The sequence below is a fragment of the Phaethon aethereus genome (genome assembly GCF_964289735.1).
Source record: "Phaethon aethereus genome assembly, chromosome: 6".
NCBI lineage: Eukaryota > Metazoa > Chordata > Aves > Phaethontiformes > Phaethontidae > Phaethon > Phaethon aethereus.
In genome coordinates, this window is record NC_138580.1 from 24,342,579 (window position 1) to 24,359,315 (window position 16,737).

At 37.4% G+C, this 16,737-nt stretch overlaps 1 protein-coding gene across 2 annotated transcripts in view; it reads right to left on the bottom strand.

Moving 5' to 3' along the window:
- Window positions 1–1,958: 1,958 nt before the first annotated feature.
- The window catches only part of OLA1 (Obg like ATPase 1), a gene marked incomplete at its 3' end in the record, with an annotated part of 100,771 nt that continues 85,992 nt past the window's right edge, over window positions 1,959–16,737 (bottom strand). The window contains exons 7-10 of one of the 2 annotated variants that reach the window (XM_082001776.1): window positions 9,075–9,152; window positions 8,296–8,392; window positions 6,102–6,224; window positions 1,959–2,060 (exon numbers count right to left, since the gene is read on the bottom strand). In XM_082001776.1, coding sequence (XP_081857902.1) covers window positions 1,959–2,060; window positions 6,102–6,224; window positions 8,296–8,392; window positions 9,075–9,152 — 400 coding nt within the window. Of the gene's footprint in view, window positions 2,061–6,101; window positions 6,225–8,295; window positions 8,393–9,074; window positions 9,216–16,737 lie in introns of both variants that reach the window. The other variant, XM_082001775.1, reaches the window with a different exon arrangement.

Genomic DNA, 16,737 nt, shown 5'->3' on the forward strand with positions numbered 1-16,737 from the left:
TCACTGACATGTAATAATTATGGAGCATGGGAATATTTTGGCATCCAGAATGACTTTCAGCCAGGACAAGAGAACACGTTTCAGCGGGTATCAGTGCAGCCAAGAGGTTACTTCTCTTTCACCAACACATATACTCCACTTCTCGCGCCCCTTCCATCGCGTCTCAGACCCAGCACGGGCCCTTCCCTGTCACTAGCACCTCGCCGACTTCCGAGAGAAACAGGCAGGCTCCGCTCTCTTTCGGATGTGACTTTTAACACAAAATTTGGTGGTCCTAATCTTTTCTCGAGTATGTAACACCAAAATAACGCCAAGAACAAATACTAGCTGCAGCAGGGAGACGATACGAAAGAGAATTTCGAGGGTTCCAAAACTCCTGAAGTCCTCATTTCCCTGCTTTACAATGCTCTCCCCACTCCTGCCACCACAAAAAAAGGAGACGCTCTTTAAAACAAAATCAACAACTACATGTTGAATTCATCTGCCCTCCCTCCTCCTCCTCACTGCAATTAAAGGCATGATGCCAACTTTTCAACAATGAGCCTCGTGGCTCTGGCTGACCCATGTCTTACTCTTTCAGAAACGAGCAGCGAAGCTCAAAGGCGCATCTCAAGGGAAGCCTCGGAGCAGGACATGGCCAGCGCTCCCAGTATCTTGAACACAGAGGGGAGGTTAACCAGTGATAAGTTGTCTTGTCAAAGTTTATAGCAAGCAACTTTATCACAGCGACGCGAGAGGTCTGGCACACCAACAAGCCACAGGTAATGTCAGCATCTCTCCCAGCCCTGACCCCACTGAATCCGTAGCGGACACCACGGGCACTTCAGGAAGAGGCAGGCTGTTTTAAATGCGTTAAACAAACACCAATTAAGGACAATTCTACAGCTTGCATTAAAAGTACAAACTTGGTTTTATTTTTGCCAGCAGCTTATTTTTCCGTGCTACCCAAAGAGACTAGCTCTCCCTCACGGCTGAAGGGGTAAAAAAGTACTCACAGCTGCAACCTTATTTCGGCAGAACGACTTACCTACCCAGCACAGCGTCACCTCTTCCTTCACAACGCTATCTGTGTCATCCTCCGCTGGCCTGAAAACCAGACCTGAGAGGACAACACACAACGTCAGGCACTGCTGCTCCAGCCTCTACAATTTAATAATTTCAAGGCAAGAATGAGATACTTTTTCAAAATGATTTGAACAAAAAAGCTTCCGTCTCAAAAATAATATTCTTTTTCTACATATATTTCCTCTCTCCAGTAAAAATAATTTACGCTGCATCGTTCTTGTTATCCTTACTATCATCTTTCAGTGAATGTCCATCTACAAATTCATTAACTTTTTTGAGACAAATCATTGGCATCCTAATCTTCTGATTCCCATGAAAGACTCACTCTCAAGATACAATTGCAGCTGCCCCACACTGCCAGTTACTGTATCATACACGTCTTAAAATTCTGTAATCAGCATCCACCAGGTGCCGTATCGCATTCAGCACACCACAGTCAGTCAATACAGACATCCCCAAACACACCAAGGCTGGTTTTGTCAAATGTTTTATTGAGTGTAGACATCTGGAGTACTGTAAAACATGCATTATCTGTAGATTCAAAAAGGAGCAAGCCACATTGTCCTCACTGTCAAACGTGTCAGGCTTGGCATACATGATGGAGATTAATGAAGTATCATGAGAGTAATATGGTTCCTGAAAAGCTTCTACAATTTGGAGTAGGGTCTTAATTGTTTGAAATGCAAAGCTGTTCACATTTAGTGAACTTGCATGTTCGCTGAGGTGCCATATTTTAATTCAAAACAAACAAGAATAATTTCACTGCAGGGAGGGGAGGTTCCCTAGGTACAAACTGTATGCTTTTTGTTTCCAGATATTCCATCCTAAATAAAAATTTATATGCTTTTTGAAGCAGCACAGTTTATTTCTGAGCAATGAACAACACCTGATATTCATTTCTTCTTGGGTTGTTGAGGTGTATTAAACTTAAAGAAGATAATATCTCCATCTTCCACTATGTAATTTCTGCCTTGTTGTCTGTATTTTCCAGCAGCCTGTAAATAGAACAGACAAAAGGAAAACGGGTTATTTCATTAGACATTTTATAGTATTTTCAAATTGTAATTATTTAATTACATTTTGGTAAAGAAATGGTAGTACTTCGGCTTCAGAGTTTGACAGCCACAATACTCATCAGTTTGACATAATTTGGTTTTACATACATATAAAATACATACAAAGATAACTTAACCTCCACTGAATCGGTGGTGCTTAAATGCCATCTGCATTATATAGTGGCAACTCTGTAAGCACTGGCAAGTCTTAAGATAAAGGACACTAAAACGACTCAATTTCCCCACCAGCAGCTTCTGGGCTTTCTTTTTCTTCATTTAAAAAACCTGCAGATGGCAAACACTGGCGGCAGGAATCTAAGAGAGCATTGCTGGTGAGGGTGATCGGCAACAGTTTGCATCGTGGCCGCGCGGCCGTTAAACGGGTATATGAACGACCGCTGCGTGGCTGGCCAGGCGAGTACTGCCAGAACAAAATGCGGGAGCGCTACGCAAGAGCCCCAACCGTACGTGCCTGGTGCTCCGAGCCGGGCTCTCTCGTCTGCGTGTGCCCAGATAATGAAGGACTGAGGAGCACAAAACACAGGCTCCATTTTCCTGTCAGAAATTTCCTTTAGAAGAAATTTGCTTCAGAAGGACAGATATAAGAGCAGAGAGGCTGTGAAACCAGGATACAGGAGAAGGCATACAGACCAAAGACATGAAAAGAATATGAAAATGCTGTACTTGAGGAGAGCAGAAAATAGGCAAGGAATCTATTAAATATCAGTACTCTCCGCATTAGAATTTATTATTATATTTTTCCATCTTTACCTTGCCGTAATTAAACCTAGTATTATAGAGGCTACGGAGAAGCTGTGGCATTAGGACTGACAGACTGGGCGGGAGGTGGTCTGCAGAAGCATTTATCTTGAAAAGTGATCTACAATATGGAAAAGTTGAGAGCTTCTGCTTTAGTTCAATAACCATTCCTGTTTTGAAGTTTCCTCTTGCAGGAGAAAGCGCTTCCATGCAAGACCTCACTGTGCCATTATTCTCAATGACACTATCACAGTGGTGGCATGCTAAGATCCCATTACAGGAAAGCTGTTAACTAATGACCTTAGTTGCAGTAGAACAGATCAGATTAATGGTACATAGTTAACTTAGACACCTTTCTTTCACAAAACCTGCTCTGTAAAGCAACTTATTTCCCCATATCGCTGTCCAGGAATTTAGAGGCTCGATAACCTTGTTGCTGTCATTCCTTATTTCAATGTTGTCACCAGTGACGCTAGCCCACAGAACGTTGCAGATAAAATAGCCTCAACAATAAACATATAGTGCAATAGTAATCGACCTTATCCCATATGACACTATCGATAAATAATAAATAGTACTTCGCAAATGTTTCTATATTCCCCCCCTGCCCCGGAAATCTGTTTAGACTATCAAAGGTTTACTTTCAAGTAGACTTCATATTTCTTTCCTTTGAAGATCCTAATAATGCTCAAAGTCAAGAGTAATTAGACTAATTGATGGCATAAACACTAATAAAACAGTGCTGTAAAAATCATCAGCAAGCGTAAGCTGCAGGCACAGGTACAGAGACATTTTACAGTCGAACACATTTATTACTCATAAATACTTGTAGAGAAAACTGACCTTCACAAAATAACAATGTGGATTATTTTTTTTTTAGCACACTATTGCACGCTGTCAAAGTGGCGTGGGCTCCTATAATTAAACACATTTTGACACACTAATGCAAGTTTATGTATTTTTGTTACCAGTTTACAGTTAATTAAAAGTGACAGTGTTCCTTTAAATTCTCTAGAGACCATTTAATCCATTTCCATTGCTATCAGAAACACTGGTTGAAAAAATCAATACCCATTTGTGAATCTTGAGTATGTATTAAACAAGACACGTCTAACCAGTTCATTTGCACTTGAAAGCAGCCATCTGTAGAAGCCAGCTTTGCCTAAGCAGATATGATTGCTAATAATGTGATATCCCTGTAGACTACAAAGCCCACACAGAGCTATTCAGTGTATAGTTCACAGCACTGGCATTAAATTAGTTATGCTGTACTGGTGTTAGACACACACAAAATCAAACTTAAAAATCGATCAACTCGATAACACACAAAGCAAGCAGCTCCCATTACCACTGTTATTTCAGTTGACTCCTAAAAGCTCCCAAATTTAATTTTGAAATTTACCAGCAATATAAAAGTAATTGGTATTGGGTATGGCATGAAACATTGTATTAAATGCAAATTAGGAAAGACTAGAATAATATAACACATTTTTCTACAAGCAAGGGTTTTTTTCTAACCTTGATTGAAAACTGAGTAACAAACGTAAATATGCTTGCTTTATAGATACTTTGAAACAATAAAAATTTAATCATTAAATATAATTTGAACATGGAAGCCTGATGTTTAGAATCTCACATTCTGAAAAGTAAATACAAATATACAAGCAAAATACTTACAGATTAATTTAATACCTATTAACTGATGCAGTTTCTCAGGGAAATCACTCAGATCTGAGCATCAAAAACTGTTGCTGGCAAAATTTGAATCTTGGTTACATAAAGTGGCTTCTCGCTGCAGAATATTAGATTTATTTATAGCTGTGGTTTCACTTTACAACTACAACTCTACTTCCCTTTTCATACGGCAGTTCACATGCCGCAACGAACCAATTATAATGGGATTTTTTTTCCTCACTTCCTGGGGTTCAAACAAACCTATTAAAGTCCCGCTGCTCAGTATGATCTTCCTTAGTGATACCACTGAGAATAAGCTGAATTTGAAATCATAGTTTTGCATACCTTTCAAGCTATCAAATCGCAAACAATAAAGCCGAACCTTTTAAATTCTTTAACACGCTATAGTGTGTAGGAACCTTCAAATACTGAGATTGATTAAATCAAACTAATGTGCTATGTAATTGCAATTTTATAAAATACAAATCTTAACAAAACATCAAAAATGACAAATGAGACATCAAATGCGTACAAAATAAAGGGAAGTTTCTCTGCTTAAAGAAGTTGGAAATAATGCAATAGCAACGCAGAGAACAGCTTTCCTTATGGCACTTATTTGCCATGTACAAGTTCATTTCATACTTAATAACTTCCAATCAGATATAATTTGTCAGCTATAAAAGAAGGGCTCAACTTTGGGCACCCAATCAGTCTCTGCCCTCTAGTGTTGAGAAAGCAGATAAAACTCTTCTTAATAGAAGTGTCACTACAAAGAAGCACGAGCTGAAGAAAAAAGTTTTTCATTAAAAACCTTCACTGTATATTTGGTAGATAGTAGCTAGGAAAATTCACCTATTGTCATATATTTTCATGGACTACATGCTACTATTACTGGGACCATGAACAATCAAAGTAAGGCATGGCATTTTTGAATAAGACATCAGAAGGTGAGTGAATTAAATACTGAAATGGTAAATTTTATGATTGTAATTACACCTGTCGGAGCTTAGGAGTGGAATTCACTAATCCTGAAAAAAAAAGGTACATTTTTATAATTTAATATAAATTTTCTTAACCATTTGCATCTGACATTTGTAATACCTTCACTGGAAACTCAAAACAAGATGACACATTATTAGAAGAAACAGACTTTCTGTGTTTCTTGCATTTCCTTTTAGAGGTGATTCAAAAATCTGCTCTCTCATCTTAGAAAATTGATTTTTCAAAAATAAGCTGAGTTTAAAGCTTATTAAATTCTGAATACTAACGTGTCAACAAAGGAAAAAAAAAATCAGCATAGCATTTGGTCTTAGTGTTGACATTTAGTCTACAAATTGTCATATCTTGGATACTGCAATAGTTGCATTCCTGTTCAGTATGTTGGTGCACTCTTTCTTAAGTAAAAGATGAAAATAGATTTTGGTCTATTGCTAGACGTGACTATTAAGATTAACTTAGCATCAGGAACTTCTTCCCAGTGAAAAATAGACCTGAAACAGAAAAATGGCACAGATGGAAGAAGGGAGAAGAAAAAGATGGGGAGCTCACCTTGACTGCAGCTTCTGAACCTCCTTCTTTAAAATCTTCATATTTCATTACTTCAGCCATAATGAATCCCTTTTCAAAATCTGTGTGAATCTTCCCTGCTGCCTGAGGAGCCTTCGTCCCCTTCTGTCAAAGGAAAGGCCGGAAGAAAATTAATTGCATTTAAGAAGATTGATTGCAGGAAAGACATTTCTCCTTTTTGATATGCTTTCAGGATCTGCTGAAACTTTGTTTTGTATCAGTTAAAATGTCATGCATACAGCTGGGTAATTCTCAATATTGGGACATACAGATAGATGCCTTCCCCACAGATAAAACAACTGATAAAACAGTTAAAACAAAAGAAGGGCAGCTTTGTTTTTCCTAATAGGTATCAACAGCAGTATTGATTTTGGTAGCTATGACTGTGTTTTGTGGTGAGATTCACTTCGATCCCTAGCTCTCCACACACAAAGTGAGAAAAATCAAGATTTTTAAGTCACTTTTACTCAAGACTTTTACTTACATCCGAATAATTTCAATTAAATGGTAACATTCATTGGCGAACCACATTTGTAAACAAAAATGATTTATGGATCTCAAGCCCTACATATTAGCTATTTTTTAGTTCAGAATAATTTAGTAAGTCTAATATAGAACAAAATGAGTATTCTTACCAAAATGTCAACAACTGAATCACTAAAAAAATTTTAAAAAAATCACAGGCAACTATTATAAGATAATTTAGGTTTATGCAATAGAGGACAATGCATTATAACTGCATGCTTTAAATTACAAGGACATACATTCTGTGCACATACAACCATGGAGAGAAATTTGAGAAATAATGGTGACCTAAAGGCTGCTTAATAAAGCATGTTAAAGTGCTAAGGAGTCTGACACTGTAAAGCACAGTTTTTACAATAAAAGATGTATTGGGTTAATATGGCTACTCACTGATGCTTACCTGACTAAATATCTTTGCACATTAAATCAAAGATACTTACAATCAGTCTTAAGATAAACCAGCTTTCAAATTTTCTAATAAGGAGCAAGCATTCCTCCTACTGAAAACAGCAGAGTTTAGAATGTGCTTTTAAAAACTATGGCAAGAATCAGAGCAACAGAACTTCTGCTTTTATATCATTTTGGTAGCTATTTCAGGGACTCCAGCTAGCAGCTATCATGTAAAAGGAGACGAGATGAAAAGGCTAAAAAAATAAACGTGTTTTTAGGAAGATAAGTTTAACATGCTAAAACATACACACAAACATCTGTAGCAGTATTAATAAAAATATAAATTTACTGGAAATTATGTTGATTAATGAAAACAAATTAATTCCATTGAATGAAATTAAATACAGCACTGAAATTCACTGTACAGCACTAAGTACACTGCTGCAAAAAATAAAAGCTCAGTGACAGATTTGCACCTCCAAAAGTTGACATTTTTGCGATTTTTAAGATAGAGTTTGTAACTACATGCATTTAGAAATATTTTTCAATACTAATCTTTATAATGTAACGTATTTACATTCAAAAGCAAACCAGCTCTCACTGTCCTCTGGGAATAAATTAGTCGATCTCTAAGGCTATAATCATTCTACAGCAATATTTAAAATACACAATATAATTTTAGGCATTACATAGTTCTCGGATAAACATATAAAACTACCAAAATAAACTGGGTCTAAATATTAAAGTCAGTAAAAGACCTGAATCACTGCACACTGATTTCAGTTTTTTGAGCCCAACTGTGTATCCATGAGGAATATAATGATGTTATATTGCTTTTATTGCTGAAAATGTAATCCGAGCAAAGCAAAGGAGGAATGAACCATCCGCAACCCAAACAAACTTAGTTGAATACAAAATGAAAAGCAACATCAATTTCACTGCAGACAAACCCAGTCACACAGATTAAGCAAGCACAATACTGGTACGTCTTATCTCTGACCACAGGAGGAGGGTAGACAGATTCTACAGGATGAAGAAATTCAGACTATGTAATAGGCAGAATCAATTGTTACCTGCCTCAATCAATGCAGCTCCACTTTCACTGTTCAGCAGCTCACAAATAATTAAAGTTATCCTGGACAAAAACCTCATCTGTAATGACTAGCTAACCGCCACCATGACAAACTTCAAAGTCAGTGATATCAATCTGAATTCAATAGTGTGGAACTGGATATAGCTGATGAATAAGTATGAATCTTACCCTGATGGTCCATGCACGCACTTCATCTGGGCCTGCAGTGAAAAAGTATTCTAGTTGGAGTGCTGCATATCCAGCCTTAATGATCTTTGCTAAAGCACTGAAAAAAAAATGAATCCAATTCATTCAACATACACACATAAAACAGCTAAATGCCCCAAGTAATCAATTTACGTGGAAAGACATCACGTGTTTTGAAGATACTGGGTCTACTTCTAAACACAGCAATAATCACGGTAGCCTTTTTCTTTGAACTCTCTTCAGAAAAGAGTACTTTTTTACTACAGAATCATAAAGACAGTATTTTGATTTGTTTATTCGGCAGGCTACAGAAATATGGGATAGATTTAAATCACCCCATCAGGCAGCACTTTTGGTCTCATGCAATTTTCAGTACTCCAGGTCATGAAAGCATAACCATTTGACTGAAATTCAATATTGAAACAATTTATTACAGTTCTTCAGAAAAATTATGGCAAAATTTTCTCCACCGTCCCTATTCCCCATGGATGACGAAACAGTTTTGGTGATCATTCCTTCTCAAAAATATACATAACTAATACCTATGTTATAATTAAAACACTGTACAGAGATGACAGATGACAGTTAAAAACTTAATTTAAAATAAATCTTTTCACTCTGTCTCATGGTAAAGAAAGGAGAAGATTCTCTCTTTATAATGGTAATTACTCTGTCATTTATTATTCTATCAGCGCAAGCAATTAAATTACTGCAAGGAAATAGTTGATAATAAAGTGTAGGGAAAATGAATGCTAATTAACCTTTGTGTCATGTTCTCTTCCAGATACTTCTGTTTCTCCTCAGCACTCATATCTTGCAACTTGAGTTCCAAGGCCCCACTAAAAGGAATGACCAAAGCACCCGGGTCGTGCTTGTCCACCCACTCTTTAATTTTTATCAACCTGTAGACAACAAAGGGCACAACATTATCTTGTAGTGCATGCATGGCTGTACCACATTCATTATTATCAAGTAGCACATACATATTCATAAGAATTGCACGGTTTTATGATGCCATCTTTTTGTGTATTGCTTTCCAAGGTCAAGGCATTAACAGGCAGCAATTGCTTCAGGTGTACTCCATTAACATTTCACTGTTTCTTGGTTTCTGTTTGGCATTTAATCTATCAGAAATAGGCATAATTTGAGACAATAACCAGGTTTTTGGTAGAGGTTAAATACCTGCAATCTAAAATACTGAATAAAACTTTCTAGTTCTGTGGATGTCTATTTTTCTGAAACTTCAAAGAGTGATATTTATCAAACGCGGTAAAACTGTGGGTCTCCAGTTCTTCCTCTGACTTTTTTTTTTTTTTTTAAAAGCATCTCAGTGGCTAGGGCACTGTCTGGTACTGGCAGACAGAAAAAGCCACTACGCTCTATAAACTAGATAGCAAGCAGCACCCTGCTTCTTCTGGCTCTTGATCTTGGAGTATGCCATAGCTAATGAATACAGGTCCGTGTTTCTACTAGTTTCTACTACCTCCCCAGGCCAAAGCTTCTAAATATGGTATAACTATTGTTTCAAAATAAAGAATCAAATGTCCTATTTCTCTTTGTCTTCAATAACTGGCAGCATCAGTAAGTTTGCTGTACATCTAATGTATTTTTTTTTTAGTTGTACGAAACTACAAATTTAGAGCTAGAGATTTATGGTGCTAGTTTTGAATGTTCAGTATCCTATTAAAAATTAAGAAAAGCTTTGCAGCAGTAGCTGATATTTAAACAATCTTTAGACACAGGCATCACATTCGTGACTGAAAATACTATTTATTTTGCATTTAAGGGAGACATTCATAAATTATCTGTAAGGAGTTCAATGTTATTTACAAGGCACCGTTTCTGAATGAGTGTGAATGGTAAGAATGACAACTCTGTATGCTCAGCAAGAAAACTCAAGAGGCATGGGAATATTTCCGGTACACTAAGACACAAAGTACAAAATACAGTACTTTGGGTGCCATAGATGTTTCAGACCTGAAGCACCAACCATACAGCACAGGGTTTTATGCTCGCTGAGTTCTTTTTCTTGGTCCTGCTAATCTCCAAGATTTAGACTAAGGCTTTAACTGCTATTATACTAAAGTGCTTTGAAACTGTGGCCTGCAAACCTTTAAATAATCAATGCAAATGTCACTTCAGAAAAAAATGAACTGAACCACAAGTTCATCAACACACATTTGTCAAAGAAAATAGCAGGGGATCAGAGCTATTATGAGATTAAGTGCATGGCCCACTGAGTAGGGTTTTAGATGGGACAAAGAATATAAAAGTTCACTCAACAGTTTTCACACGTTTGCAATATAAGGCTGGTCTTCTATCATTTACTTATGTAAATACCCCATCAGTGGTTTTCAATCCTCATTATACTAATCTTTTTTTCCTCCAGTTATCCAGTGAAAATATAGTCTGGTATCCAGGACTGATACTGAAGCACTACTGCCTTCAGAAACGTCTGAACTGAAAATCACAATTAAGGTGCATTTCTGAATGTGGCATGTGACATTTAACAGCACTTCTAAAATTGACATTTGTAGTTAACTAATTTATTTTGGCTAACAAACTGGATATCAAAGTTCAGAGCTTATAAATGCCAACCTTTTACAGAAAATGTACCTAGAAATGGATCTGCTATTCACAAGTGTACTTCAACATCTGTGCATACATACTTTTTTTTTTTTAAAGAAAGTACGTAACATTGGTGTCTAGACTAATTAAATAATGTACCAAGTGAAAGACAGAATGAAACATGCAAACTCGAAAAGGTGAAAGGAGCATGAAAGTAATGTCAAAAATTGGATTCAAATACTGTTTGGTAAATATGGTCATCATAACTAATAAACTAAGAACTATTGTGGAACAACAACATGAGAAATAATTACTTTGGCTAAAACACCAATTCAGAATAATAATAGTCTCAGACTGTCATTTTAACAGCTTTTCTATTGAGTCCTTAGAGGGATTATTTGCATTCCTCAGGTATTCTATTGTACAATTCAGATGAATAAAGACTTACAAATCATTCCTCTACCACCAGTGCGAGACTTTGATCCAGTGAATACACCATTGTACCTTAACTATAATTGGCAAAAAACCTGACAGTGTAGAGCATCACAAGCTTAATAACAAAGGAGAATATCTCAAAGTGTTGACAGATGATCTTCATAATGCAGGAGCAGAGCTGGTATGTTTTAGCAATAAATGAGCACTGAGGTCTAAAGGTCTCTGAAGTGACTGACATCAGACCTGCTACAGCCTCACTAAAAGAATCAGGTACTGCATCACACTCTGTACAGACAGTCAGGTTCTCTGCCTGAGTCTTTCACTTTTGTGACTTTCAATGTCACAGGAATTACTAAAAAGTACCAAGGAATTCCCCTAATGGTAATCAAAATAAAGAAAAACAAACAAACAAGAGTAAATACTCAAATATAAATACTGATGTATTTCTAAACGAAATTTTCCCCAAAGCAAAAATAATTGACTAATAATCAATAAAATAATATGCAAGTTTGCTCTCCTGTTAGGGATAAGCAAGTGTGCTAAACAGAACAAAATTCTGTTAACAAATGGTAACAATTAATGTCAAAGTCTGTTTTATTTGAGCACATAATTTTTCCATGGAAATGCTGTATTTCTGTAAAAGCTCAGCATTAGTACACTGCGCTAAGGTAAGCAAATCCTGGAGTATCTCTCCATTACTTCCTGCTGTACTTGATAATGAAGGGTATTGGATTTTTAGGCTGAGAGAAAAGACTATCAACACTTAAGAAAATCTCAATTAAAAAAAAACCTACTGAAATGTAACAAAAAGAAAAGTTAAAAAACCCCCAAAACAGTAGAACTGGCAGAACCAATGACTGTGATTAACAGCTGAAACTATTTTAAGAAACAAGAAAGTGCTCGAGATGAAAACCCTTCTTGACAAGGTAAACTGAAAACTATGGGAAAACAGTGAGCAACACCAACAGTAAGCAATTAAAAATACTCTTTCCTAATTAGGTTTCTAAAAATGCAGTTAGTAGTAGACTTAAAACTAAATACTGATTATAAGACATAGAGCAGAAAGAAGAAAGGTTTATTCTAGTACTACTCAGTAACAACAGCAAGGGATCTCTTGGAGCATTTCTGTACATCCAACAGCCTTCCCCTGTTGAGGTGGCTTGGTTCTTCCCTCCAGGTGGCTCTGCGGAGAGGAGTGTGCCAACGGCAACTACAGAGGGTTCCTGAATTGAAATTTCATTCTATTTGCCGCAAACGGACAAAATATTCTTTCTGGGAAAAAAAATATAGACCCAAGAAACAGACAACCATTCATTCTGTGATGGAAAATCTTACATAATTTAATTGAAAACTCAATTAAAAAGGCAACTGTGTAAAAACCTGATACAAGAACAAAACCAAGACAAGAACAAAACCAGATCTGAACAACTTGCAAGTGAAGGCAGCACTCAAAATTCTGACCAGGGAAAATGGCCAAGAAGAATTAAGATGCTCACTTTCACCTAACACTGTTACTGTTGGCTGATAAGGAAGGACAGCAGCAAGTCAGCATATCTACTACTAACTCAGAAAGCTGAGAAGACCAAGATGTTTTCTTGCTACCGCTAGATTCCAAACTTTGACAAAGGCATCATTTCAGGGCATTCCAGTTTTTAACTTTGCATCAGCCTGACAAGGAAGAAGTAAATGAAAGAAGCCAGTGACTTCAAGTGCAGAAGGATCAGGACAACTACCAGAATTAACTCCTGACATTAAAGCAGAATGCAGAACAGACCTTGGAGAAAGGTTTAAAAATGAGGGCACTCACTGAGAAGGCCAATAAGCAAATAGCACCAGAAAGCAGGTTTGTGCAGAAGGGAGCACCTTCATTTTAAAACGGTGATGGTTCCTGAGGCAGAAGAAACCAAAGCCTGCAGACAACCCAAAATAAAGAGGTACAAAAGTCGCAGCATGTACATTAACTACAAATCGATATTCGACAGAGTTTCACATGAGAGATCCAGCTGGGAACAGAGACAGAGTTCAGATGGAAATCAGAAGTAGTGATGGAAGAGAGAAGCTGCAGAGAAAACTTAAGCTCAGTAGACACTGCAAGATAAGATGATCTGAAAAACTGACCCCTGAGAAGAAAGGTGATTTGTGAAAGTATGCTTTTGTACAAGCAAGACCAAACAAAAACCCCACCTAACTCATGGAAGAGAAACAATTGTTTTTCTGTTCTACACCTGAACTACGAGTGTAAATCGGCAGAAACCAAAGAGCCTGGCAGAGAAGAAAATACCAGGCAGCACCACAGGAAGGAAAGAAACAAATGTACAGAATGAGGTAAGATCAGACTAAGTAACCAAAACATACAAAGGACTGAAAAAAAGATCTACAGATAGGAGCGAGAACAAGAGGACCTAGCAATTCCAACAGGCTCTTCTCCTGGCAGTTCTGAGTAACCCTGGATTTTTAAAACCTTCCAAACTCAATCTGTTTAGTTTGTTCCCCACTATTGAAGTTTTCCACACATACAGCCTGAGCCACACTTATTTCAATTTCAATGCATTAGTTTAACTGAGCCTACCACACTATGGACTGGGAATACACACTCCCTATTTCTTTACAGCAGCGTTTTACGTACTTAGAACTGAGGTCTGTCTTTTTTATTTTGAGCTTTCCCTGTAGGCCACATACTACTTCTAAATTCGAACCTTTTTCTGGACTCTCCAACTGGAAGCACACAGCACCTCATGCATTCCTCAGAGCCCTCAATGACAACGTCCTAAAAGCACTAAAAAAAAGCTAAAGGATGCTCTCACACCTTTTCAGGTGATTCTCCTGTTTATAAAACCTGGTATAGCATCTGCTTTTTTGTGACAGCACTGCAACATTATCTCATGCTCAGTTTATAACTTATTGACTGCGTGACTAGCTGTTCTTGATACTATATTTGCATAGTTGATTATTCCTGCCTAAAATCCTTCTCCTCAGAAGCTGCAGCCTAGCTTTTTTTTTTCCCTAATGGTTTCTTCTATTTCTTGAGATGCTCCTAAATTCCAATTTTGTTCTATACATACCTGGACATCTCCTAGTTTGGGATCATCTACAGATTTAACAATCACTCATTAATGGAAACACCCAATGGCATTCAAGCAGCAGCTGCTTGTGCAGATTTCATAATCTGACATTCCTCCATTTGGAAAGTGAACCACTGGTAACTATGCTCCGTGTATTATATTCCAACCAGTCTCGCATACTCAACTTCCAGTAGTCTCCATCTAACCCGTATTTCCCATCATGTTTATGAGAATGTTGTAAGGCATTAAAACCTTAAAGGCTTAATAAAAATCCCAATATGTAGTAAAGGATGTTTTTTCACTATATGCAAGACCATTACGTTTATCACAAAATATTAGTCACCTGACAATTTAGACAAGCAGTAACCAACATGAATTTGTGAAATCAACTGGGTTGCTTCTAGGTGATTACAAACAGTTGAATTGTTACAAAATTTTACTGAAATTAAAGGAAAATTAATTGACTTTAAAATGTCTTGTTTTGTCTTTCCTCTTTGTGGCTTTCTTTTGTCTTTTGAAGCCTCACCCATTATCCACAAGTTATCTAAAATGATGATAAATTAGGCAATTTTTTTTTTTTTTTTTTTTTTTTGCCAGGCTCTACTATGAGTACTGCCAGGTTTAGCTGATTTAGTGGGATGGGAGAGGAAGATCTAATGTACCTAAGCCCCAGTGCTGTGTGACACAGTTCATAGGTGATGTCTTTCCCTTCTGTTCTGTTAGCACGCACCGACTCCACAAAGGCCGGGTCCCACTGTTCTCAGTGCTGTACATACGTACACCTGAATATGTATATGTATTTTCATATAAATAAGAAACATTTGCAGCCACAGTAAGCTTTCATTCCAAATTTATAAAATCAAAGAATGGAATGGTAAAAATTATGAAATCAATGTATATAATAATTTTGTATCACAAAATAGGTGAGGGGCAGAAGTTAAGAGCGGGAAGCAGAAAGCGCAGATTAACATGCTGTAACTTCTATTGCTACTTGTTTTTTTTAGAGAATCCCTTTCTTCTTGCACTACATAAACACAAAGAAAGACTAAACAGGGAAACATTAAAGAATAAAATGTTACTTTCTTCACCGTGACAGTTTGCTTTTTATGAAGACGACAAATCTCCAGAAGGGTTGGGGGTGCCTCTTACTGACCTAGACAATCCCAATTCAAATGTGGTATTTACAAATTTATTTTTTTTATTCATCATTCCCAGACAGACAGAAGGAACACAGCAATCCTTAGATTTCAACAGGCCTTTCCCACTCCCCACCCCTCACCTGCAAATACTTTCTAGTAACACTTCAGAACAAAAGCACTGCTCCCTGGCCAGCAGCCTCCTCTCAGGACAAGAGCTTCAGGAACTCAGAACTTAATTCATCCTGTGCATCCTGAATACTTTAAGTTCCTCGATACCTCCCTAGAGTCCGATGTCCGTATCCCCTCCAGTGGTTAGTCATTGCATCCAGATGAACCTCACAAGAGACCAACACGGAGAACCTCTCTCACACGTTAGATGTCACTCAACTCCAACACAGATTGACTCGAGCCTTGAAACATGCAGTGGAATAGTGCTTAAAATTCTTTACCACAACATATTCAGGGACTTGCAACACATCCTGTGATCTCAGGAATCTTATGACAGAATAGGTATATAAAGTATTTCATTCTACCAGATCTGGATTTCACACTTTTTAACTTCATTGTAATTTCAACTGATCCTGTATCAAGAAAAGAATAGAAGTTCCTGATCAACACTGTCATTTGCCATTTATCACAGATGGGTTTGTAACTTTCCTTAACATTCTCCTTTGAAATGTAAGTAATCCCAGGCTCTCTGCCTCATGTGTGTCAAAGCAAGTGTTTCCAGGGCCTTGATCTCTATCACAGCCATTATCTTAAATCTCCTATAAATCTGCAAAATCATTTCTTAGATGGGGTGACCAGTATTGCACCTACTATTTTAGTTCATGTTGCATCCCAGATTCTAAAGAAACATTTTCATAATCTGGATGCGAGCTGCTCATCCCATTCCCTATCTATCCAGATGTTACACTTGCTTTTCTGCTACCAGCTGCACATGAAGCAGGGACCCTGCCAGCACTCCCTGCAAGGATACTCAAGCTGCTCACCAACAAAAATAACCTGGCAAGAAGCAGTTTTGGGAGGGAGAATTTACTTCTTTCATACCTGTCTCCATGACCCTTCTTTTTTTTTAAGCGGGGCCAGTTCACTTTCCCATGTATCCTTACAACTGATCGTGCCAATATATCTGAAGGGTGGTGCAGGAACAGGTGAAGACTGCTAAGGACAGGAGTGCCTTAAGTTATATCCTACCACCCGAAAGAGAGAGATGCCAT